Source organism: Eptesicus fuscus, chromosome 15 (genome assembly GCF_027574615.1).
Source record: "Eptesicus fuscus isolate TK198812 chromosome 15, DD_ASM_mEF_20220401, whole genome shotgun sequence".
Lineage (NCBI taxonomy): Eukaryota > Metazoa > Chordata > Mammalia > Chiroptera > Vespertilionidae > Eptesicus > Eptesicus fuscus.
The window spans coordinates 62,906,407-62,934,380 of NC_072487.1; the positions used below are offsets into that span (position 1 = coordinate 62,906,407).

The 27,974-nt window shown below is 39.9% G+C and overlaps 1 protein-coding gene across 1 annotated transcript; it reads right to left on the bottom strand.

Annotated features, from left to right (window-relative positions):
• Positions 1–8,940: 8,940 nt before the first annotated feature.
• LOC103304545 (olfactory receptor 1J4-like) lies at positions 8,941–27,555 on the bottom strand. The gene is made up of 2 exons (XM_054727703.1): positions 27,059–27,555; positions 8,941–9,883 (listed from the first exon to the last, which is right to left on the bottom strand). Exons 1-2 carry the CDS (start codon positions 27,553–27,555, stop codon positions 8,941–8,943), a joined length of 1,440 nt encoding a protein of 479 aa, XP_054583678.1.
• Positions 27,556–27,974: the final 419 nt, after the last annotated feature.

The following is a 27,974-nucleotide window of genomic DNA, read 5'->3' on the forward strand; positions in this document are numbered from 1 at the left end:
TAGAGCTGTGAGGACCAAAAATTGTCCAAAAACCTTAGTCCTCTTCCTAGATAATTTCGTTTCTTCATATTTATATTCTTTCCAACTGATAATAAATTCTCAAATACATTAGCTTTATTTATACAATAAATATTTATTGAGAGGCTCTGTAAAATTCACAGAAGCAGGTGTAATGCTTTCCATTTTGTAATGTGGAAACTGAGGCCAAAAATTTATGTAACTTGCCCTAGCCGGTTTGGCTCAGTGATAGAGCTTTGGCCTGCAGACCAAAGGGTCCCTGGTTTGATTCTAGCTAAGGGCAGGTACCTCGGGTGCAGGCTCCTTCCCAGTCTGGGCACTGGTTGGAGTGCATGCAGGAGGCAACCAAAAGATGTGTTTCTCTCATCTATATTTCTCTGTCTTTCCCTCTCTCTAAAATCAATGGAAAAATATCCTCTGTTGAGGATTAAAAAAAATTTATGTAACTTTCCCAGGGTCTCACTGCTATATGGTGGTGACTCTGCCCTATAACTTCACACAGCATGATGCCTGGAGTTTATTTTACCTTGATGTTTAATAAACTAAAAAGAAGTTGTAAAATTCTGATCAGTCACTTGGGTAAATGGATATGAGAGCAGATTTGTTTCAAGAATCAAGGAGAGCTCTGGCTGATTTGACTCAGTAGATAGAGTGTTAGCCTGGGGACTGAAGGGTCCCAGGTTTGATTCCAGTCAAGGGCACATGCCTGGGTTGCTGGCTAGATCCCTAGTAGGAGGCGTGCAGGAGGCAGCCGATCAATGATTCTTATAATTGATGTTTCCAGCTCTCTCTCCCTTTGAAATCAATAAAAATATATTAAATAAAAGAAACAAGGATACGTTTTGAGAGTGCTTATCTCAGCTAATGGTGCCCCAGAAGGAGGACACTTAAGGAAATTCTTGAGGTCTTGAATATAGATCATATACAGAGATGCACACCACACACACACACACACACACACACACACACACACACACACATACACACAGAGGATTTGAGGATTCCAGTCACCTATGCCCACATCCCCATCCTAAGGGACAAATAGCCTCACTGTGGTTCAGCACATGAACACTCATATACATACATACAAGTATAAGTAACATACTAAGTGAGACATGCACACAATCACTGATATACCATTCACCCACAAACACACTAACACCTGACTCATGACAACTCAACTCACCACATATACATAACTCAAACACTACACACATGTACCAAAAACACACAAGACCACAAAGAATTCAAAATTCTCACCAGAAACACACACCAATGACACATATGCTCACCCAGCCACACTTACTACAGCAAGCAGCACACACACTCCTATTAATGAGAGACATGCTTCCCCACTTCTGACCATCCCTTGACTAGGGGAGGGCAGTCAACATGGAACAGTTAAGCCTGTTTAGTCATAGGCACTGTCATTAAAACACCCCAATACCCCATGCAAATGGTCACACACACATGGTCACATACACAAAGAGCCCAACAGCACACCTTCGTGCTCTCACTCATGTGTGTCACCCACAGACACAGCTCCCATGTACACCAGCACATGCTGCTGAGCAGAGGTCTGAGCCCTCTCTGAGCTGACCTTGGTTCCTGGTGAGGTAAGGCATCTTCCTGTCCAGCAGCAGAGACAACAGTCTCACTCCTCATGCTCAGCTGTGATGCCAGTGTTTACTTTCACAGACATGAATGAGGAGTCCCTAATCACACGCCAGGAGGCTGGTGACTGGATCTACACGCACTAAAACAGGGCCCAGGTTAAGTCTGACTCAGGAAAAGAGTCAGATACATAGTGCATGCACACACACAACTATCAAACAGCACATACACAAACGTACATAGTATATTCAGACAGACTGACAGACACAGTCATGGACACCAAGTATCACACATGAACCCACTAGCACACAGGCAGATCCATCGCCAAGTGCAGATTTCCAGCTCCTCTCACCTGGGCTCGTCATTGGTGAGTTCAGACACCTTCTGCTCCAGACTGTTGCCCATCTCCCCAGGTTTTCTTCAGGAGACCTAATGTCCAGACACACAGAAGCAATATCTGGGGCCTTAGCACTTCTACAGACTTTCCTTTTCCTTAACCAGCTCCAGAGAAATGAGTCCACATATAACACTTAACTGCTAATGAGAGACTGCAACCAAGTCCCCAAGCTTGTGGCTGATTTCTGACTGCCCTTTTGGGAGCTGTGTGTCCAACAGCCAGAGGGACTGGAGTCCTGGAGGACAGTGTTCCTGATTCCAGTCATGCCCTGGACACCTTTCTTCCTGGGCATTGTTCCAGCCGAGAGAATGGATTTTTCCACTTTTTATTTTGCAATTATTTTAAAGATATAGAAAGTTGTAAAAATGATACTAAGAATTCCTGAACAAGCTTCAAACCGATTCCCCAATGGCTAACATTTTACTATGTTTACCATATATTTGTATGTAAGTATATTTCAGGCTTAGATTTTCAGCAGATATACCACAGAGCATATTATTAGAAGGTATATGATATTAATTTTTCCAATGACTAGTGTTTTACCCTTATCAGTTGGCTAAGGTGCTGTGTGCAAGGTTCTGTACTGTAAAGTTATCAGTTTTTAAAAGAGATATCATTTTTAAACTATTTTAACCTGATTATTAATAGGTTTTGTTTGGATACATATTTTAAAAACAACAATCATATGTTTATTAAAATTGCATCGACTACATTTAACATTCATTGATGATTTTTATATGACAAAATTATTGGAAATGTGGTGGCCAAATGGTGATTTTTCTAATTCTATCATTTCTTCTATGCTTATTAATTGTATTCTCCTATGAGAAGGGTCTTATTCTTATTTTTCATTCATATTAATTTATTTATATCATTATGGAGTCATGGATTCTTACTCTGATTTATAATCCATTACAGTTGTTATTCATTCTGAAGCTCTAGGTATGGTCATTACTTACAAGGATTCTAAATGATCGCAGAGAAGCCAACTGGGAAGTATTCATTAAAGAAACACAAGAAGTAAAAACCAGAAATTAAGGAACTAAGGGAAAGTTTACCCATAAGAGGTGGGTCACGATAGAAGTAGAAGAATGGGGACTGGAACAAGTATAGGTGTTGCTCTATAACCTATAAATTTCAATCTATTTATATATTTTAAAAATCCTTAAGTTCCACTCAATACCTCCTACTCTAGTTTGCCATTTTGGAGTTCTTCCCATTCTCTCCTTTTCCATGTACACAGCGCCTTTCCCAGAGACTTAGGAGTCACTCTCTTTCCCTCAATGTCTACTTAATTCCTGAATCTTTGGATACATGGTGAGTTGTTTCAGAAACTTGAACTTGTACCAACTGTTAATGACACACTAAGTACAGCTTAAAACTTTGTTTCTGTTTTGTTTTTGTTTTTATCTGTATAGTTGAAAGTATTACAGATGCCCCTTTGTTTTTTCCCCCATTGACTCCCTCTACACCATACCTGCCTCTCTATACCATACCTGTCCCTCTACACCATATCTGCCCTCCCATGCCTTGACCACACTATTGTCTGTTTCCATGGGCTATGAATATATTCAGAGAAGTTCCCCTGTTAGTTTACCCCCCATTTCTACCCCCCACTTCCAACCATTCTCTAAAATTTGTCAGTCTGTTCCATGCTTTTATGGCTCTGGATCTATTTTGTTCATAAGTTTATTTTATTCATTACATTCCACATATGAGTGAGATCATGTGATACTTATCTTTCTTTGACTGGCTTATTTCTCTTAGCATAGTACTCTCCAGGTCCACCCATACTGTTGCAAATGGTAAGATTTCCTTTTTTTTTTTACAGCCACATGGTATTTCATTGTGTAAATGCACTTAATCCACTCATCTATGGATGGGCACTTGGGATGTTTCCAGATGTTAGGTATTGTAAATTGTACGACTATCAATTTACATCAGGGTGCATACATTCTTTCTGACTTGTGTTTCATGTTTCTCACAATATATTCCTAGAAGTGGGATCACTGGGTCAAATGGGAGTTCCATATTTAATTTTTTGAGGAAACTCCATAATGTTTTCCATAATTGCTGCACCATTCTGCATTCCCACTGGCAGTGTACTATGGTTCCCTTTTCTCCATATCCTTGCCAGCACTTGTCATTTGTTGATTTGTTAATGGTAGCTATTCTGACAAGTCTGAGGTGATACCTCATTGTCATTTTAATTCAGATCTCTCTGATGATCATGACTTTGAGCAATTTTTTCATATGTCTCTTGGTCACTTTGGCGAAGTATCTATTGATGTCATTTGCCCATTTTTTATTGGATTGTTTGTCTTCCTTTTATTAAGTTTTATGAGTTCCTTAAATATTTTAGAAATTAAGACCTTATCAGATGTACCATTGGCAAATATGTTCTTCATGCAGTGGGCTCCCTTTGGTTGATGGTTTCATTTGCTGTGCAGAAGCTTTTTATTTTCATGTAGTCCCATTTGTTTATTGGCTGCTTAGTTTCCTTTGTCCTAGGACATGTATCAGTAAACATATTGCTATGAGAGATGTCTGAGATTTTGCTGCCTATGGTTTCTTCTAAGATTTTTTATGACTTCACAACTTAACAATTAATTATTTTATCAGTTTTGAGTTTATTCTTGTCTATGGTGTAAGTTGGTGGTATAGTTTCACTTTTTTTTACATGTACTTGTCCAGTTTCCCCACCATTTGTTGAAGAGACTGTCTTGACTCCATTGTATGCTCTTTCCTCCTTTGTCAAATATTAATTGAGGGTAATTACTTGGGTCAATTCAACTCCAGGGTTCTCTGTTCTATTCCATTGATCTCTATGCCTGTTCTTGAGAATATATAGACATAATTCTCAATTCAAGAATTACTTAGATTACTTATTTTATTTCCCCCTTTAGTCTAATTATGGTGTTAATTTGAAATATGGTTAGATTCATTTGGTTTTGATTTTTGTTCACCATCTCTCCTATTTAATTTTAGTGACAAAAGACAACATGGTCACATGATACAAATAATTCTACTCATCTCCCATCTTTTCTGCCCCACCTCTTTTAGGTAAACAATCTTATTAGTTTCTGATTAATTTTGCTTGTGTTTCTTATTTCTTAAATGGGAAGATTTTTTATATTTTATTTCCCCTTCATTTTTACATAGAAAGTAGCATGCTATAAGTATCCTTTTGCACATTGCTTTCCTCCCATTTACCAATATATCCTCATATTTCTTCATATTGATCCATAGATATGTTTGTTCTTATTTTTCCACAGTTGCAAAATACTCAATTGCATTGATGTTCTATAGAGTTTTCTTTAGGAGTCCTAGAGTGAGATATTGGTGATGAATGTCCTAAATGCCTCGGAATTGTATACCTCAAATAGCTGAAATGGTAAAATTTGTGTTTTGTATAGTAAAATGTAATTAAAAAATTAAAAATTAAGGAAAAGATAACAAGTAATTTTTACATAAAAACAGGTAAGAATTATAAGATAATAATAATTTAGGATTAATAAGCTAATAGAGGGGGAATGAAATAACAAAATATATATTTAATCAAAAAGGAGGAAGACAAGAAAATACATATGAAAAAGATGTATTGAATAAAGTCATAGTAATGTGGAAAATATAAGTTTAAATATATTATGTATGCATTAGATATCTATATATATAAAAAGTCAGTGACCGGAGTGCCATAACCACCAGAATGCCATAACGACCAGAATGATTGGTAGCTATGATGCCCACTGCGGCCAGTGAACCATCCCGATTGGCAGGGTGGCGCCAGCAGGTAAACTTCCTGCAGCCCCTCTGCCCAACCAGCCCCACCCCAGATTGGCCTTTCCCAACCTGATTGAGGGCTGGGCAGTTGGCCACCCCTCCTCCCCCGCCCCCCACGGCCCTTCCTTCTGGCTGGTCCCACCCTTGATCGCCCTGCCCAATCCCGATTGGCCCGCAGCCTCTCCCCCAGCTGGCCCCACCCCTGATCATCCCCTACCCCAATAGGGAGTGGGCTTGGCCGGCCAACCACCTGCGACCCCTCCCCCAACCAGCTCTGACCCAGATCAGCCCTCCCACTCTGATCAGAGGAGGGCCTGCTGGCCAGCCACCAATGGCCCCTTTCTGAGGCTGCTATCCCCCGATCTGCCCCCCCCACCCCATTTGGGGGCGGGGCTGGCTGGCCCACTGCCTACAGCCCCTCCCATGGCTGGCCCCGCCCCCAATCAGCTCCCCACCACAATTCGGGGCAGGGCCCACTGGCCAAACTCCTGCCATTTTCTCTTCCCTATAGGCCTGGCCCCGATGTGCCCTGATCAGCTGGGCCACACCCGTGCACAAATTCATGCACTGGGACTCTATATAGATAAAAATCTCCATAAATATAATAATTGTTCCTGTACCTAAGATGTGCAAAATCCAACTTTACACAGTTAACACCTCTCAGATATAAAATTATAGAAAAGTGTAATGTAATGGAAAAGAAATGCCATGTAAATATTAACCACAAGAAAGCTACATCTTTACCACCTATACCAGTGATGGTGAACCTATGACACGCGTGTCAGCACTGACATGCGTAGCCATTTCTGATGACATGCGGCCGCTGAGGCGGCCGCATGCCGAGGATGAAACATTTGCTGCTCCTGAGGATGAAACATTTGCGAGTGTTTCATCCTCAGGAGCAGCAAATGTTTCATCCTTGACATGCGGCCACCTCAGCGGCCGTGTGCCATCAGAAATGGCTATGCGTGACAGTGCTGACACGCGTGTCTTAGGTTCGCCATCACTGACCTACTATGACTATAAGTACCCAACCAATATGGTCTCCTGATACCTCCAAACTTATCAGCTACCATCCCTCCCCCAGTGGCCTTGTCCAGATCCAGAGGCCCCCTTAATGTTCCTGCAATGGGCCAGGCATCATCTCACCTCAGAGTATTTCAGGTTGCTGATTTTCATGCTTGGAATGCTTTTCCTCAAATATGCCCATGGCTCATTTACCTGTCCTCACTAAGGTCTTTGTTTGGGTGTTATTTTTTCCAATGAGCTCTACTTGGGCCACACAATGTAAATTAAAAACCCTGACCACAGCCCTCTGATTCCCCCCTTTTTTCAATTACAGTTGACATTCAATGTTATATTCATTTCAGGTGTACAGCTTAGTAGTTAGAGTTTATATAACTTACAAAATGGTCCTCCTGAAAAGTCCAGTACCCATTGACACCATACATAGATCTTACAATATTATTGACCACATTCCCTAAGATGTGCTTTATATCCTGTGACTATTCTATAACTACCAATTACTACTTCTTAATACTTCACCTTTTTCAGTCATCCTCTTACCTCCCTCCCATCTGGCAAACATCAAGTTTGTTCTCTGTATCTATGAGTTTGCTTCTGTTTTGTTTGTTCATTTATTCTCTTTAAGATTCCACATATAAGTAAAATCATATGGTATTTGTCCTTCCCTGTCTGACTTATTTCACTCAGCACAATACCCTCTAGGTCCATCCATGTTGTTGCAGATGGCAAGATTTCATTCTTTTTGATGGGCATTTGCTCCCCCTTTCTATGCTTCCTTTATTCATGGCAGTTTTTACCTACAAACAAAACTTAGAATTTATTTCTTTATTTCAGATTCAGGCCCATCTCGTATAGAGCTGAGATTCCAGTAAAGAAGCAATGACAATAAAGGAAATTAGTAAGACTATGATGTGTTAGAAAATTAAAAACTGCTCTGGAGAAAGAGTAGCATGAGGAGTGGGGTCATGAGGGTTGGAATATATATCCTATGTGGGGATTGGGTGTCTTTTAAAAAAAAGTGATATGCAGAACTTAGAAAATCACCTGGCATATCATATTCATGCATAAATATTTTTATATGCATGAGTTACAAATTCAGGCATTTAGCTTTTCCCTATTAGAAATGGGAGCTCTCAGTTTGAGAATAAGACAATAATTAGTTCATGACTAATATTAATCAGACAGAGATAGCCTGTTCTCACCACAAAAATCCAACTTAGAGGCAAAAATTGCAGAATGTGGTCCCTGATTAAGTTCTTGTCACAAGCAGAATCAAATTAAAGTTTATTTAGGTTTTAGCAAAACATCAAAAGCACTTTATTAACTACCTACTACATTAAAAGGTATAGCATTCCACGCTTTATTAAACAAAACATTAGAAACTTTACTGAATATTTGTAACTTTGGAAAACAATAGATAAAAGAGAGGAAATGAGGTGATTTATATCTTATTTACTCCAACAGACAGAAACTGTGAATTCTAATTAAAAGCCATATTACCTAATGTTGAGGAGGGCTTTTTCTAATCTATTCAAACAATATTTCACAAAACTTTAAGCCGGCTCTGATTCAGGGTCCAATTGTTCATTTCATTATAGACAAAGTAAGTACCATAAACAGACATAAGAATTCTGACCAGCTGTCACCTAAGTCACCTAAGAGTTAGAAAATCAAGGCCTGAGAAGGTATAGCCTTATTTCACACCTCAAGTTAGCCTAAAGCCAAACTGGTTTTATCTTTTAAAAGGAAGCATAACATGCCAGTGTCATTTTCATTTTGAGAAAGATGGTTGGTTGTTTTGTGAACTTAGCAAGTCTTTAATGTCTCTTCAGGAGGATAAGCTGACAGCGCAAGCTATTTAGAAAGATCAGTCCAAGCCTGACTAACCAAGAGTTTGATGACTTCAGGATAAGTGTGTGTTGTGGGCAGTGCCATATTTTGATCATGAAAGAATAAATGGACAGAAGATATGACTAAATCAAAAGGGATTAGATACAATAAGAGCAGTGGGGAGAATGCTAGCGACATGGACAGTCAACACACCATATTACAGGATTATTGACAAGGTCAGTGGGTGAAATAAGAACACAATCAGATAATTCTCACTTGGCAACAAGGACACTGTTTCTGAAAAGAATCCCCAGAGCCAATTTCATGTCTTTGTTCCTCAGGCTATAGATGAAGGGGTTCAGCATGGGGGTCACCACTGTATACATCAGAGAGGCAATCATGTCTTTGTCATTAGAGTTGTTTGATGAGGAGGAAAAGTACAGAGCCATAATTGTTCCATAGAAGAGAGACACCACACACAGATGGGAGCCACAGGTGGACAAGGCTTTGCAGATCCCTTTGGTAGAGGGGACCCTCAGGATGGAGGCTGCAATGTGGCCATAGGAGGTCATGATGCCACTCAATGGAAAAATGACAACTACAGCCCCTGCAGTGAATATAACCAGCTCATTGACAGAGGTGTTTGAGCAAGACAGCTTGAGTAGAATAGGAAGGCTACAGAAAAAGTGGGGAATGATGTTGTAAGTACAGAAGGACAGCTGGACCAAGAGGAGGGTGTGCAACAGGGCACTGCTACAGGAGAGAATCCAGGAACCAGCCACCAATAGCACACACAGCCCCTCCCTCATGATGATGGTATAATGTAGAGGGTGACAAATGGCCACGTACCTGTCATATGCCATCACTGCCAGAAGGAGATTATCAACACAACCAAAAAGTATATAAAAATACATCTGTGAAATACACCCTGGGTAGGAAATGCGGAGGTGCTGAATCTGCATGTTCATGAGCATCTTAGGGACAATGACAGATGAGAAGGAGACGTCAGAGAAGGCCAAGTGGCTGAGGAAGAAGTACATGGGCGTGTGCAGGCGAGAGTCCAGCCTGATGAGCAGGATGATGAGCAGGTTGCCCAGCACCGTGGTCAGGTACATGCCCAGGAACAGGGTGAAGAACACGCCCTGCTGCCCTGGAGGGATGGGGAGCCCCAGGAGGAGAAACTCGGACACGCTGCTCTGGTTTTCAGGCCTCATGCTGCTCTTCTGTCTGCTGGGGATGAAGAAGGGTTGGGAATCTTAGGAACCTACAAAGGAAGACCAGAACCATCCACAATTGCATGAGCCAATTCCTTAAAATCTGGAAAACCATTAATTTTTAAATACTTTCATATTAATTTCTCACACCTGTGCATGTATGAATTTTTCCTCTAATACAATCTGGCTTCAGGAAACATTAAAACCCAAAATAGTCAACAAGACATCATCACACAGAAGCAGGAGGGGTTCACTGTTTTATTCAACCATTACTTTTAACATCAAGTCTGTGTTGGGACCTCTACTAAGGACTGAGATGCAGCAGAGACAAAAAAGCAAGTCCCCCACATCTATTAGTTTAGATCTTGATGTAGAAATTATCCCTTTATTCTCATCAGGCCAGAGCCAAGACATAATAATTCACTGTGACAGAAACAGAAGATGAACCCCAGAAAACTGGTGTCAGTTTTTTTGTGCCTTAAAGTAACGTGAGACTCCAGTGCTCAGTTGGCATTGTTGGAGTGTTGTCACCCTCCTCCTATGAACCTCTGGGTCCCATTACCCTCAGCTTTAAACTGAAGAACAGTCTGGAAATGGGTGGCCATTGAAAGCCACTTGATGCCAGAATAGCTCCAAAACAGAATAGTCCATAAACTAGCCTATCTAATAAAGAGAGAATATGCAAATTAACTATGACTCTGCCACAAAGATGGCGGTGCCCAGTTCTCTCAGCCCTGCTGGAGTCCCCCAGTCCTGGGGGTGGAGGTGGCAGCCCCTGAGACCAGGTAGTGTGAGCAGCCTGGTGGAATTCTTGCTTTGTCACCGCAGCTATGAGGCAAGTTTTCCGCGCCTGGCAGTGGGGGGCCTCTGGCCCAGCTGCAGAGGGCCTCTGGCTGGGGAGGGCAGTTGGGGGCCATGAGGCTGGCAGTGGAGGGCATTTGGGGGGCGATCAGGCCAGCGGGGGCAGAGCAATTGTGGGTGAGCAGGCTGGCAGGTAAGAGTGGTTAGAGCCATTGGGCAGGCAGGTGTGTGGTTAGGAGCCAGTGCTTCCAGATTGCGAGAGGGATGTCCGACTGCCAGTTTAGGCCCAATCCCACAGGAACATCCCCCGGCAGTTTGACATCCCCCAAGGGGCCCCAGATTGGAGAGGGTGCAGGCCAGGCTGAGGGAACCGCCCCCCTCCAATGCATGAATTTCATGTACTGGGCCACTAGTCTTTCATAATAATGCTGAACATTTAGATCAGGGGTCCTCAAACTTTTTAAACAGGGGGCCAGTTCACTGTTCCTCAGACCGTTGGAGGGCCGGACTATAGTTTTAAAAAAAAAAACTATGAACAAATTTTTATGCACACTGCACATATCTTATTTTGAAGTAAAAAAACAAAACAGCAAAAACACCCGCATGTGGCCCGCGGGCCATAGTTTGAGGACGCCTGATTTAGATGAACATTGGGTACCAGGATACAGACTTTACCTACATTTCCTAATTAAATCCACACATCAGCCTTACATTGCCAAATTTTAAAACATCTTCACAGCTGCTCTAAGAGTTTGTATTCTTTGACCTATTTTAGTTACGAAATATAAGCACAAATGACAAATTCTGTAGGCACACAGTAGTACAGCAGGGACAGAATGGTGCACAAATACATGTGTGTATATTAGTATCTATTATATATGTGATACATACTGTTTATAACTTGATATATATGTATTACCATTTTCTATAAATTAAAAATCACCAAGTATTAGCTACTTCATGGAGTTCAGTCTAATATGTCTGTGTGGTCAGAACCCATGCTCTTAATCATTACACAGGAAACTTCCTTTTTCTTGCTTAGAGGAGCCAAGCACAGTGTACCATTTTAGAGCTGTGAGGACCCAGAGATGTACAAAATGTTTTTATTCCCTTTACTAGATAATTTTAGCTCTTCATATTTATTTATTTTGCAACTGACAAAAAATTCTCAAATACTTTAATGTCTATTTATGCAATAACTATTTACTGATGGTCTCTGCAAGATTCACAAAACTAGTGTAATTCTTTCCATTTTATAGATGGAGAAGTGACACTTTTAAATAACTTCCCCAAGGTCTCATCACTATTTAATGCTAATTCTGCCCAATACCTTCACACATCATGATGCCTGGAGTTTATGGTTGTTTTGTTTGTTTGTTTCCCTGGGATGTTTAGTAAAAGTAAAGAAGAGGTTGGAAAATTCTGAGTAACTCTGTCACACTCAGGTACATAAAAATGATAGCAGATCCATTTCAAGAAACAGGGTGTTGCTTAGAATTTGAGTATCTTAGGTAATGGTGCCCCAGAAGGACACTTTAGAAAATACTTGAGCCATGATGCAGATCATACACACACACACACACACACTGCTGATTTGAAAATTTTAATGAACTGTGATCACGTTCCCATCCTAAGGGAAGGATAGCCAGTATTGGGTTTAGCTCAGAAACATATACATATACACAAGTCAAAATTAACATATGAAGTTGGACATACACAATATACAATGATGCACCACTCACCCAAAAACTCACATGCACATCAACATACCTGCTTCATAACATACCTGGTAAACCCTCTCACCACATATCTGTAACTCAAACACTACACATACTTCACCAAAAACACACAAGATCACAAACAATTCAAAAATCTTGCAAGAAACACACACCACACACATATGCACACATAGCTATACTCATTACAACAAATAGTATACACTCTCCTATTAATGAGAGGCATGCTTTCCCCCTTCTGGTCATCCCCTTCCTGGGGAAGGCAGTCAGTGTGGGGAAGTTAAGCCTACTCAGTCATAGGCACAGTCATTAAACCACCACCAACACTCATGCATGTGGTTACACACAGATGGTCACATACAGAGAAAATCCAACAACACACCTTTTAGTTCTCACAGATGAGTGTCTCACCCACAGACACAGCTCACATATGCACCACAAAACACTGCTAAGCAGAGGTCTAAGCCCTCTCTGAGCTGACCTTGGCTCCTTGTGAGATCAGCAACTTCTTGTCCAGCAGCACAGAGAACATCACTCCAGGTGCTCAGCTATTATGCCAGTATTTACAGTTACAGACATGAATTAGGGGTCCCCAACCACATGCCAGGAGGCTGGTAACTTGATCTACAACAACTAAAACAAGACTGAGTCAGATTCATAGCACACATACAGACATGTAACTATCAAATAGTACCTACACAAGCATACACAATACACACACACGCACACACACACACACACACACACACACACATTGGTGGACACAGTCTCATACATGAACCCACTAGCACACAGGCAGATCCATAGCCAAGTACAGATTTCCAGCTCCTCTCACATGGGCTCGTCATTGGTGAGTTCAGACACCTTCTGCTTCAGACTGTTGCCCATCTCCTTAGGTTTTCTTCAGGAGACCTACCATCCAAGCACACAAAGCAATATCTGGGGCCTTGGCACTTCCACAGACTTGCATTTTCCTTAACCAGCTCCAGAGAAATGAGTTCAAAGGTAACACTTCACTGCTACTGAGAGACTGCAACCAAGTCCCCAAGCTTGTGGCTGATTTCTGACTGCCCTTTGGGAGCTGTGTGTCCAAGAGCCAGAGGGACTGGAGTCCTGGGGGACAGTGTCCCTGATTCCAGTCATGCCCTGGATGCCTTTCTTCTTGGGCATTGTTCCAGCTGGGAAGAAGGATTTTTCAACTTTCTATTTTGATATTATTTTAAAGATATAGAAAGTTGTAATAATGATATTAAGAATTCCTGGACAAAGAATTCAGCCATATCCCCTAATGGTTAACATTTTACTACGTTTACCTTCTGTGTTTGTATAAGTATGTATGTATGTAAGCTTGTATGTATATTTCAGGCTTAGATTTATAGCTGATATACCACAGTGCATATTATCAGAAGGATATATAATGTTTCCAATAGCTAGTGTTATTATCCTTTTTTTTTTTACTGAGTAAGTATATATCTGTATTATTTCTTTTTATTGTTTTAAAGTATTACATATAGTAGTACATATATCTCTTTTTTCCCCCCATTGACCTTCCCCCAGCCTCTCCTACCCCCGGTCACATGCCCTCATCCCACCCCCACCCCCAGTGTCTTGTGTCCATTGGTTATGCTTGTATGCATGCATACAAGTCCTTTGGTTGATCTCTTTCCCCCCCTCCCCAACGCTCCCCAGCCTCCCCACTGTAATTTGACAGTCTGTTCAGTGCTTTATTGCCTCTGTATCTATCTTTTGGGTCATCAGGTTATAATGTTCTTTATTTTCCATAAGTGAGAGGGATCATGTGGTATTTTTCTTTCAATGGTTGGCTTATTTTACTTAACATAATGCTCTCCAGGTCTATCCATGCTGCTGCAAATGGTAAGAATTACTTACTTTTTATTACAGCGTAGTATTCCATTGCATAGATGTACCATAGTTTTCTAATCCACTCATCTACTGATGGGCATTTAGGCTGTTTCCAAATCTTAGCTATTGTAAATTTTGCTGCTATGAACATAGGTGTACATATATCCTTTCTGATTGGTGTTTCTAGTTTCCTGGGATATATTCCCAGGAGTGGGATTACTGGGTAAAATGGGAGTTCCATTTTTAGTTTTTTGAGGAAACTTCATACTGTTCTCCACAGTGGCTGCACCAGTCTGCATTCACACCAGTAGTGCACGAGGGTTCCTTTTTCTCTGCATCCTCGCCAACACTTGTCATTTGTTGATTTGTTGTTGATTGCCATTCTGACCGGTGTGACATGGTACTGCATTGTCGTTTTAATTTGCATCTCTTGGATAATTAGTTACTTCGAGCATGTTTTCATATGTCTCTTGGCCTTCCTTCTGTCTTCTTTTGAAAAGATTCTATTTAGGTCCATTGCCCATTTTTTAAATTGAATCATTAATCTTCCTTTTATTAAGTTGTATAACCTCCCTGTAGATGTTGGAGATTAAACCTTTATCAGTGATAACATTTGCAAATATGTTCTACCTTGCAGGGGGCTTTCTTGTTGTTTTGTTGATGGTTTCTTTTGCTTTGCAAAAGCTTTTATTTTGATGTAGTCCCATTTGTTTATTTTCTCTTTAGTTTCCATTGCTCTAGGAGTGGTATCGGTGAAGAAATTGCTTCAGCATGTGTCTGAGATTTCTCTGCCTGTGGATTCCTCTAGTATTTTTATGGTTTCTCATTGTATTTGTAAGTCCTGTATCCATTTTGAGTTTATTTTTGTGAATGGTGTAAGTTTGTGGACTAGTTTCATTTTTTTGAATGTATCTGTCCAATTTTCCTTACACCATTTATTGAAGAGACTGTCTTCACTCCATAGTATGTTCATGCCTCCTTTGTCAAATATTAATTGGGTTGATATCTGGATTCTATATTCTATTCCATTGGTCTATATGTCTGTTCTTGTAACAGTACCAGGCTATTTTGAGAACAGTGGCTTTGTAATATACAGTTTGAAATCTGGTATTGAGATCCCATCTACTTTGTTCTTCTTTCTCAGGATTGCTGTGGCTATTCAGGGTCTTTTTTTTTTTTTTTTTTTTTTTTAATTCCAGATGAATTTTTGGAGAGTTCTTTCTAGATCTGTGAAATATGCCATTGGTATTTTAATGGGGAGTGCATTGAATCTATAGATTGCTTTGGGTAGTATGGACATTTTAATGATGTTGATTTTACCAATCCATCTGTTTACGTCTTCCTTTATCTCTTTTTTCAGTGTTCCGTAGTTTTCCGTGTATAGGTCTTTTACCTTCTTAGTTAAGTTTATTCCTAGGTATCTTAATTTTTTTGGTGAAATGGTAAATGGGATTGCTTTTTTAGCCTCTCTTTCTGTAAGTTCACAATTGGTATATAGAAATTCCATAGATTTCTTGGCATCAAATTTGTATCCTGGTACATTGCTGAATTCATTTATTAAGTCTAATAGATTTTGATGTAGTCTTTCGGGTTTTTTATGTACAATATCATGTCATCTGCAAATAAGGACAGCTTTACTTCTTCTTTCCCAATTGGATGCCTTTTATTTCTTCTTCTTGTCTAATTGCAATGGGTAATACTTCCAGTACTATGTCAAACAGGAGTGGTGAGAGTGGGCATCCCTGTCTTTTTTAAAAATAATTTTTATTAAGGTATTATATGTGTACATATCTTACCATTGGCCCCCCCCCCCCCGCAACCCACACCCATACATGCCCTCACCCCCCAGAGTTTTGCATCCATTGGTTATGCTTATATGCATGCATACAAGTCCTTCGGTTGATCTCTTATCTCCCCCACCTCTCCCTAACCTTCCCCCTGTAATTTGACAGTCTGTTTGATGCTTTACTGTCTCTGTATCTATCTTTTTGTTCATCAGTTTATAATGTTCTTTATTATCCATAAATGAGTGAGATCATGTGGTATTTTTCTTTCATTGACTGGCTTATTTCACTTAGCATAATGTTCCCCAATTCCATCCAGGTTGCTGCAAATGATGAGAATTCCTTTTTTATGGCAGCATAGTATTCCATTGTGTAGATGTACCACAGTTTTCTGATCCAGTCATCTGCTGACGGGCACCTAGGCTGTTTCCAAATCTTAGCTATGGTGAATTGTGCTGCTATGAACATAGTGGTGCATATATCCTTTCTGATTGGTGTTTCTAGTTTCTTCGGATATATTCCCAGGAGTGGGATTCCTGGGTCAAATGGGAGTTCCATTTTCAGTTTTTTGAGGAAACTCCATACTGTTCTCCACAGTCGCTGCATCAGTCTGCATTCCCACCAGCAGTGCAGGAGGGTTCCTTTTTCTCCCGCTTCCTCGCCAACACTTGTCATTTGTTGATTTGTTGATGATAGCCATTCTGACCGGTGTGAGATGGTACGGGATTGTTGTTTTGATTTGCATCTCTTGGATAATAAGTGACTTTGAACATGTTTTCATGTGTCTCTTGGCCTTCCTTCTGTCTTCTTTTGAAAAGATTCTATTTAGGTCTGTTGCCCATTTTTTTATTGGATCATTTATCTTCCTTTTATTAAGTTGGATAAGCTGCCTGTAGATATTGGAAATTAAACCTTTATCCGTGATGGCATTTGCAAATATGTTCTCCCTTACAGTGGGCTTTCTTGTTGTTTTGTTGATGGTTTCTTTTGCTGTAAAAAAGATTTTTATTTTGATGTAGTCCCATTTGTTAATTTTCTCTTTAGCTTCCATTGCCCTAGGGGCAGTGTCAGTGAAGAAGTTCTTTTGGCATATGTCTGAGATTTTGTTGCCTGTGGATTCCTCTAGTATTTTTATGGTTTCCCGTCTTATGTTTAAGTCCTGTATCATTTTGAGTTTATTTTTATGTATGGTGTAAGTTGGTGATCTAGTTTCATTTTTCTGCATTTATCTGTCCAATTTTCCCAACATCATTTATTGAAGAGACTGTCTTCACTCCATTGTATGTTCATGCCTCCTTTGTCAAATATTAATTGAGCATAGTGGTTTGGGTCGATATCTGGATTCTATATTCTATTCCATTGGTCTATATGTCTGTTCTTGTGCCAGTACCAGGCTGTTTTGAGAACAGTGGCTTTGTAATACAGCTTGAAGTCTGGTATTGAGATCCCTCCTAATTTATTCTTCTTTCTCAGGATTGCTGTGGCTATTCGGGGTCTTTTTTTATTCCAGATGAATTTTTGGAGAGTTCTTTCTAGATCTGTGAAATATGCTGTTGGTATTTTGATGGGGAGTGCATTGAATCTATAGATTGCTTTGGGTAGTATGGACATTTTAATGAAGTTGATTCTCCCAATACATGAACATGGTATGTTCTTCCATCTGTTTATGTCTTTCTCTATCTCTTTTTTCAGTGTCTTGTAGTTTTTCGTGTATAGGTCTTTTACCTCCTTAGTTAAGTTTATTCTTAGGTATTTTAGTTTTTTTTTGTTTGTTTTGTTTTTGGTGTGATGGTAAATGGGATTGCTTTTTTAGTCTCTCTTTCTGTAAGTTCACTATTCGTGTATAGAAATGCCATAGATTTCTTGGCGTTAATTTTGTATCCCGCTACATTGCTGAATTCATTTATTAAGTCTATTAGTTTTTTGATGGAATCTTTTGGGTTTTTTATGTACAATATTATGTCATCTGCAAATAAGGACAGTTTTACTTCTTCTTTTCCAATATTGATGCCTCTTATTTCTTCTTCTTGTCTAATTGCAATGGCTAATACTTCCAGTACTATGTGGAACAGGAGTGGTGAGAGTGGGCATCCCTGTCTTGTTCCTGTTCTTAGGGGAAAGGGTTTTAGTTTTTGCCCATTGAGTATGATGTTTGCTGTGGGTTTGTCATATATAGCTTTTATTATGTTGAGGTATGATCCTTCTATTCCCACCTTGCTGAGAGTTTTTATCAAGAAAGGGTGTTGGATTTTGTCAAATGCTTTTTCTGCATCTATTGATATGACTATGTGATTTTTATCTCTCAATTTGTTTATGTAATGTATCACGTTTATTGATTTGCGGATTTTGTACCATCCTTGCATTCCTTGGATAAATCCTACTTGGTCATGGTGTATGATCTTTCTAATGTATTGCTGGAGCAGATTTGCTAGAATTTATTGAGGATTTTGGCATCGATGTTCATGAGGGATATTGGCCTGTAATTCTCTTTCATTGTGTTGTTTTTATCTGGTTTTTGGTATTAGGGTGATGCTGGCTTCATAGAAGGACCTTGGAAGTGTTCATTCCTCTTGAATTTTTTGGAGTAGTCTGACGAGGATAGGTTTTAGTTCTTCCTTGAATGTTTCGTAAAACTCCCCTGTGAAGCCGTCTGGCCCTGGGCTTTTGTTTGTTGGAAGCTTTTTGATGACTGCTTCAATTTCTTCCATAGTAATTGGCCTATTGACATGTTTAGATTCTTCCTGATTGAGTTTTGGAAGGTTGTATTTTTCTAGGATTATGTCCATTTCCTCCAGGTTGTCCAGTTTGTTGGAATAGAGTTGTTCATAGTATTTTGTAACAGTCCTTTGTTTTTTGGTGGGGTCTGTTGTTATTTCTCCTCTTTCATTTCTGATTTTGTTTATTTGGGTCCTTTCTCTTTGCTTCTTGGTGAGCCTGGATAGAGGTTCATCAATCTTGTTTATCCTTTCAAAGAACTAGCTCTTGGTTTTGTTGATTTTTTGTATTGTTTTTTTTTGTTTTTGTTTTTGTCTCAATGTCATTTATCTGTACTCTGATCTTTATTATTTTCTTCCTTCTGCTTACACTGGGCTTTTCTTGTTGCTCTCTTTCTAACACTTTGAGTTGTAGGGTTAGGTAATTTATTACCATTGTTTCTTGTTTTTTGCAGTAGGCTTATGGAGATATAAACTTCCCTCTGAAGACTGCTTTTGCTGTGTCCCATAGAATTTGGATTGTTGTGTTTTCATTGTCATTTGTTGCCGTGATGTTTTTTATTTCTTCTTAGATCTCTCTGGTAACCCAGTCATTGTTTATTAGCATGCTGTTTAGTGTTCATGTGATTGATATTTTTGGATTGTTTTTATTGTAGTTGATTTCCAGTTTTATGTCACTGTGATCTGAGAAAATGCTTGATATGATTTCTATCTTCTTGAATTTGAAGAGACTTTGCCTGTGACCCAACATATGGCCTATCTTTGAAAATGACCCATGTGCACTTGAGAAGAAGGTATATTCTGTGGCTTTGGGGTGAAATGTTCTGAAGATGTCAATTAAGTCCATCTGATCTAGTTAGCCATTTAGGATTGATGTTTCTTTGCTGATTTTTTGTTTAGAGGATTTGTCCAATGGTGATAGTGGGGTATTAAAGTCTCCTACTATGATTGTATTGCTGTCAATCTCTCTCTTGATATATTCCAGGAGTTTATGTATTTGGGTGCTCCTGTATTGGGTGCGTATATGTTTACCAGAGTTATTTCTTCTTGTTGGATTGCCCCCATTAGTATTTTGATTTGGCCTTCCTTATCTCTTGTAATGTCCTTCACTTTGAGATCTAATTTGTCAGATATAAGTATTGCTACCCCAGCTTTATTTTCATTTCCATTCATCTGAAAAACCTTTTCCATCCCTTCACCCTTAGTCTCTGTGTGTCTTTTTTTCTGAGTTGGATTTTTTGTAGACAGCAGATATATGGGTCATGTTTTCTTATCCAATCCATTACCCTATATCTTTTGATTGGTGCATTTCATCCATTTACATTTAAAGTTATTATTGATAGGTGCTTATTTGTCGCCATTTTAATTCTTTACCTGTGTTTATTCTTTGCTTTCTATTTCTTTTTTTTTTACAGCAGACCCTTTTGCATTTCTGGCATTGCTGGTTTGGTGGTAATAAATTCCCTTAGTCCTTTTTTGTCTGTGAAGCTCCTGAATTCACCTTCAATTTTGATTGATAGCCTTGCTGGGTACAGTATTCTTGGATTGAGACCCTTCCTTTGCATGACATTGTATATTTAATTCCATTCCCATCTGGCCTGATGAGTTTCTGTTGAGAAATCAGTCGCTAGTCTGATGGGAGTTTCTTTGTAGGTAACTTTCTGTATCTCTCTGGCCACCTTTAAGATTCTTAATTTGTTGTTGTTTGCTCATTTAATTATAATGTGCCTTGGTGTCAGTCTTTTGGGGTTCATTTTGCTTGGATTCTGTGATCTTCTTGGATTTGTGTGGGGGTTTTCCCCTATATCAGGGAAGTTTTCTGTCATTATTTCTTCAAACAGGTTTTCTATTCCTTGCTTAGATTCCTCTCCTTCTGGAACCTCTATTATGTGGATGTTGTTTTGTTTTGTGTTGTCCCAAAGTTACCTTAGGCTCTCCTCCTGACTTTTAATTTTTTTTCTAGAAGCTTCTCTACTTGGGTATTTTTTTTCTACCTTGTCTTCTAGCTCACTGGTGCGGTCGTCTATTTATTCTCGTCTACTCTTGTTGCTTTCTATTGAATTCTTTACAGCAGTGATGTAATTTTTCATTTCTTCTTCGTTCCTCTTCATTTCCTCATGGTTCTTACTCATATTGTCAAATTTATCTTCCATTCTTTTCAGCCACCTTATAGCCATTTCTCTACATTCTTTCTCAGGCATGGTGTTGCCTCCTTTTCATTTACCGTATGTTTTGGTGTATAAGACGACTTTTTTAACCCAGGAAAATCTTTTATACACCCAGTTGTCTTATACGCCGGAAAATATGGTAATTCATTTTCTGGTGATGCCTGCTTTTCTTTCATATGCGGGCTGTTTCTTTGTCTCCTCATGATCTCTCTTCTCCGTGTGTCTGGATATGTAGTTTTCTCTCTCCTGGGTTGATTTAAAGGCACAAAATACAACACATCCAGGAACAACACACAAGGCACTGAACAGAAATGTATTCACAATATTAATAACCTCAAATAAAGGTGACCACCAGAGAAAGGAAAATTAGGGGATAAGAGAGAAAGAAGAAGAGAAAAAAAAAAAGCAAGAAAGGAGTGCTATAATGAAATTGGGAAAAGGAAAAAAAATGTAAGAGAGAAAAGAAAGAGAATACAAAAGAAGACGGGAACAAACTATATATATGGGGAGAAAACTCCAATAGAGCATCCACTGATCCCAACAAATGCCAGCAACAAGTACCTGGAGATGAATACAAACTACAAACAACAACTAATATCAAGTGAGGTGAGGGAAAACAGAAGCAAAAAACAAAACAAAAGAATAAGCAAAACAATCTCACAAACAAGCATAAAAAATCGATATAATCAACAATCAAGCAAACAACAACAAAAGGACAGAGAGAAAAACAAATTTTTGGATAGTGAAGAGAGAGGTGTGTATGGCTTGGAGCAGGGGATTGGAAATTAGATATATAAGTAGGGTGAAATTTTAATGGGGTAAACAGAAAGAATAGGGAAAATCTATAGCATGAAAAGGGTAAGAGAAATAGGACAACAAAAGGGAAAAAGTTATGAAGAGAGTGATTGCATATAGGTAAAGTTGAGATAGAGTGAAATGACGCTAAAGGGAAGATGAAAATAGAATGTAGAACACTAATCCCAAAGTAAAATAAAGAGGAAATAAAATGACACTTAAAAAAAAAGGTAAAATAGTTGTAGTAATAATACTGATTGAAAATAAAAATGTAATAATTAAAAAGGTAAAATCAAGTGAGGAAAAAAGAAAAAAACTTAGTTTCTCAAGTAAAAGTTGAAAAAAATAAAAAATAAAAATGAGCAGTAGTAAAGGTCATTCACTTCCTCTACTGTTCTGTTTGGCATGCCTATTTCCTAGTCAAGACAGTGTTGCAGTTCCCTGCATTCCACTGCTCCTCAGTGTTGTAAGCCAATCCTGATTTTTAAGTAGGCAGTGTGTCTTAATTTCTTTTATTCCTTTATTTGTGTTTACACAAGAGTCAATTTGTGATTCAACCCCTTGGTGGCAGTGTTTCTGTATTGACCTCTGGGTCTATAGGTCCTCTCTAGCCAGTGCTTAGATCCTGCTTTCCCTGTGGCATTCAATTTCTGTTTGTGGGAGTGGGTTGCCCCAGAGCTGGTTCTCTGATGGTTATTCCCCACTCTGATCCCCAGGTTCCAGAAAAACAACTTTTCCCCTGAAGTCTCTTAGGGTGTCCCCAATTGGGTGATCCTATGCATTGGGCTTAGTAATCAGAAGCAAGGATTTAAAGGAAAAAGAAAAAACAAAACAAAAACAAACAAACAAACAAACAAACAAACAAACAGGGCCAGAGTAAGTGTGCGAATTCCGGGGCTGTGCGCAAGTCTGTGCAGTCTTTTTTTTTCCCCTTGGGTGTAAGCAGCCGGCACAGTTTTAAAATTTTTAGGCTGTCCTTTTGCATCAGATCAAAATGGGTTGCTTCTAAGAGTTCTTTTCTATTAGCAGTTCTGAGGACCCTCTTCCACATTCATGGATCATGCCAGCCCCAACAGCCATGGATTTTTCTAGGCACAGACTTCCCCTGGTCCTCCAGCTCCCGCAGTGCATGTGTTTCTCTCTCCTGCTGGGAGCAGAGACCTCACCTTATCCCAGGCGAAATTTGACCTTTCTGTGGTGGAGTGTAGAGCTCCTCTGAATCCGTGTGTTTGTGCCAATTGGGGACCGGAGCTCTGGGGTTTGCAGCTGTTTGGTGGGTGCCGCAGTTGTAGATTTTTAGGCTTCTGATAATATTCACTTTCCCCTTCAAGATGGAGCATTCTCCGTGTCTGAGCTCGTCGCTCTGGGAGGGAACCAAGCAGCAGTGGGGCTGCCCGGTCAGGGGAGCCCCGTCCAACAGTCCCCACCATCTCCTGGAGTATAGCTGTCCCTCAACTCACCAACAAACACTCCCCAAGCGACCCTCAGCTGTTCTTTCTACCTGCTCTGGGACATGGCTTGGGACACGTCTGTCTATTCTGCTGCATTTTTTTCCTCCTCTGTTTTAGAATCTTGACTCACACCATTTTCAATGACACACTAAGTACAGCTTAAATCTTTGTTGGCAGTTTTTTTGTGTTTTGTTTTTTTTTTTTTAATTGTGAGAGTATATAGTCAAAATTCTGGGTTCAAGAATTACTTAGGGTACTTATTTTAATTTCCTCTTTGGTGTTATTACAATGTGCAATAGGATTATAATTAGGTTCACTTATATTATTTTATTCTATTTTGATTTATTCACTACCCCTTCTATTTATTTTTAGTGGCAAAAGACAACAGTCAAAATGACACAACTAATTCTGTCCCCCCTTACAGCTGTCAGTCTTCTCTAGATTACAATGTCATTTATTGACATTGTTTAATAAAACCATACAGATGTCAAGTGTACAGATGTCAAGATAAAACGACACCTGCATACCGCATTGTGCACTAACCACCCAAACTCGTATCTCTTTCCCTCTCCTTTGATCCTCCCTTTGTTCACTTCCACCTCCTCCTGAAAACCCCTTTTCCTCTGGCACTCACCATACTGTTTTTCATGTCTATATGTGATATATATTTTTTCGTTCTTTATTCCTTCACCATTATTTTGCCCAGCCCTCCTTAACACCTCCCCTCTGACAGCTGTCAGTCTACTCTATGTATCTATGCTTCTGTTTTTATTTATTTTTTTTGTTTTGTTTTGTTATTTTGTCCATTAGATTACACATATAAGTGAGATTCTATTGGATTTGTCTTTCTCTGGCTAGCTTTTCCCACATAGCATAATAATTTCCAGGTCCATCCATGCTGTCTCAAAAGGAGATTTTCTTTTTTTTGGCCAAGCAGTATTCCATTTTGTAAATGAACCATGGGTTTTTTATTCCTCATCTACTGATGGGCACTTGGGCTGTTTCCAGATCTTAACTATTTCCTGTGTTTTTTTTTATGTTTAAACTATTGGCCCAGTGCACGAAATTCATGCACATTAAAAGAGGATTAATTAGAGGAAATAATTTAATATTGCTGTTTGCCCTTTCTCTATAATAGAAGTGTCAGAGATAAAAGAAAATTAGTAAAATGTATATGAAAACCTTCCTCCTTTCAGAGTCTGGGGCACATCACGGGACCCAGAGTCAAGTCCCCGCCCACCCACATGCACCTCAAATTGCATGAGACCCACACCTGGCTGCCCCCACCCCCATTGGGCTAGATTCAGACCTGGCCAGTCCCACCCATGTCAAGTCCTGCTGGGCAGGGGACGTAGCCTCAGGTCCTCTGACCCAGCGCCAGGATGGAGGGGCGTGGCCTTGGTCTCCAAGCCCAGACTGGGGTGGGGAATGTGCCTTGAGGTCCTCCATCAAGCCCCGCCAGGTGGGGGACATGGCCTGAGATCCTCTGTCAAGCCCCGCTGGGTCGGGGGGTATGGCCTGAGGTCCCCTGACAAGCCCCACCAGCAGGGGGGTGCAGCCTTAGTTCCCTCATCAAGCCCTGCTGGGCGGGGGGCACAGCCTGGGGTCCCCTGTCAAGCCCCACGGGGGTGGGGGAGGGCGTAGGCTCAGGTCCCTGCTGATTGCTTGTTAAGGCTCCTTATGGGAACTTGGCTTCAGCTGTGGGTGCAGCCATCTTTGTGATGGAGTGATGGTCAATTAGCATATTCCCTCTTTATTAGATAGGATTGGCATAAAAATGAATATTTTACTTCCCCTTCATTTTTACATGACATGTAGCATGCTATAAATGTTCTTCCCACATTGCTTTTTAAAATGTAACAATGTATCATATTTCTCCATTTTGATTCATAAATATCTCTGTTCTTATATTTTTCCCAGTTGCAAAATACTAAATTTCATTGATGTTCCATAGAGTTTTCATTACTGGTCCTAGTGTGAAATATTGGTGTTGAGTGTCCTAAATGCCACCCAATGGCTAACATGATAAATTTTATGTTTTGTATATTAAACTATAATTAAAAATTAAAGAATAAGCAAGAAGTTATGTCTATATATAGCACATAAAAGAATTACAACATCAACATAATAATTTATGATTAATATCTAAATAAGGGGGAATGGAATAAAATATATATTTTTGATTAATCAAAAGGGAGGAAGATAAGAGACAATAAATGTGAAGCAGGTGTATCCAATAAAAATCAGTAATATGCAAAATATAAATTTAGATATATTATTATATTAGACTGAGGCCAAGTGTACAAAATTCTTGCCCTAAGAGGGGGGTCCCTCAGCTCAGCCTGAGTCCTCTCACAGTTAGGGACCCATCAGAGAAGTCAGACATCCCTCTCACAGTCTGGGCTCTTGCAGTCTGGCACCCCTTTCTCCTTACTGCCCACCTGCAGCGGAAGTGGGAGAGGCTCCTGCCACTGCCACTGCAATCACCAGTTGTGAGCCTGGCTTCTGGCTAAGTGAAGCTCCCCATGTCGGAGCGCACTGACCACCAGGGGGCAGTTCCAGCATTGAGTGTCAGGCCCCTCATGGTCAGTGTGCATCAAACCAACCAGTCATTCCACCGATTGGTCAATTTGCATATTAGGGTTTTATTATATAGGATATCAATAGATAAAATTCTCCACAAATATAATTGTTGCTTGACAAAAAAGAGCAAATCCAACTTTACACTGTTAGTGATGGACACCTCACAGATATAAAGACAGAACAACCCTTAAAGTGATGGAAATAATACTATGTAAACACTAACAACTAGTAAGGGCATCTTTATTACCAATGCTTTAATAGTGTCTATAGATATAGTTATAATATATCTGTACTAATATCAGAAGTAGACAAGGTATTAAGGTAGGATCCATTGCTAGATGTGGCTGTTAAATTCATTTTAAAAATGCATTTATAAAGTCTTGCTTTGTAGCACATGATAATTTTCATAGTATAATTATTCTTATCATGGCTGATTGAAGTCTAACAACATGTTAACAAATGTGAGAAGAGATGTGCACAATCAGCTTGACACCAGTGTGAGACAGCAAAAAATAATCAGTTTAAAAAAAAGTTTATCAGGAATGGATCATGATGATAAACCAGTGAATCCTCAATAACATAGTCTAAAATTACAAACTCACAATTATAATTGTGTAACATAATTTACAAAAATTTTTGCATAGGCCTTATAAGAGATTATGAACAAGGAAATAAAGAATTAGTAACAACCCAAGTAGCAAATTTGACCAACTTAAATATTAATAGCACTTGTACATAACAACAGAATGCATAATCTAAGATTATATGGAGATATCAACTGTATAATAGGTATAGAAGATCTGTCTCACTGTGCTCCTGACTGCAACAAGAGGATTTAGTGATTACTAGTTAAAGAACTTAACCCTATTGACACACATCTCTAAGGCCTGTTTTATATCTCTGTTCCTCAGGCTGTAGATGAAGGGGTTCAGCATGGGGGTAACTACTGTATACATGACCGAAGCAATTATGTCTTTGGAACCCCAGGAAGAGGAGAAAAAGTAAACACCTGCAGTTGTCCCGTAGTATAAAAACACCACAGCGAGATGGGAGCCACAGGTAGAAAAGGCTTTAAAGAGTCTCTTAGTGGAGCGGACCCTCAGGATGATGGTCCCTATACGGATATATGAGCCCAGAATAATACCAAAAGGCAGGAAGAAAATAATTCCTCCCTCAGTGAAAATGACCACCTCATTGAGAGAGATGTCTGAGCAGCTCAACTTCAGGAGTGCAGCCAGGTCACAGAAGAAATGAGTGATTATATTATTGGCACCGAAAGACAGTCGGACCAACAGGAGAATGTGCAGCAAATCATGGACACAGGAGATAATCCAGGAGCCAGCCACCAGCAACATACACAGCCCCTCCCTCATGATGGTAGTGTAGTTCAGGGGATGACAGATGGCCACGTACCTGTCATATGCCATCACAGCCAGAAGGAAGTTGTCAAGACCAACAAAAAACATGTAAAAATACAACTGAGAAATGCATCCCACATAGGGAATGGATTGTTGCCGAGTCTGCATGTTCATGAGCATCTTTGGGACAATGACAGAGGAAAGAGAAATGTCAGAGAAGGCCAAGTGGCTGAGGAAGAAGTACATGGGCGTGTGCAGGCGAGAGTCCAGCCTGATGAGCAGGATGATGAGCAGGTTGCCCAGCACCGTGGTCAGGTACATGCCCAGGAACAGGGTGAAGAACACGCCCTGCTGCCCTGGCGGGATGGGGAGCCCCAGGAGGAGGAACTGGGACACGCTGCTCTGGTTCTCAGGCCTCATGCTGCTCTTCTGTCTGCTGGGGGTGAAGAAGGTGTGGGAATCTCAGGAACCTACAAAGGAAGATCAGAACCATCACATCTCATACCATCATTTTCTGGGAAAACCATTCGTTTTTAAAAACTTTCATATTAATTTCTCACACCTGTGGATGTATGCATCTTTCCTCTATTATAGTCTGACTGCAGGAAAACATTGGAACCCCAAGTAGTCAACAAGACCTCATTACAAAGAAGCAAGAGGGTATTCACTGTGTCATTCACCATGATTTATTGAACATGGAGTCAGTGTCGGGCCCTCTGCTAAGGACTGAGATGCAGCAGTGAAGAAGGGAAGCAAAGTCCCCACTTCTATGAGTTTACATCTTGATGAGCCTGGAGGGATAATTTCTACACCAGCCCAGGGCCAAACCTTAATAATTC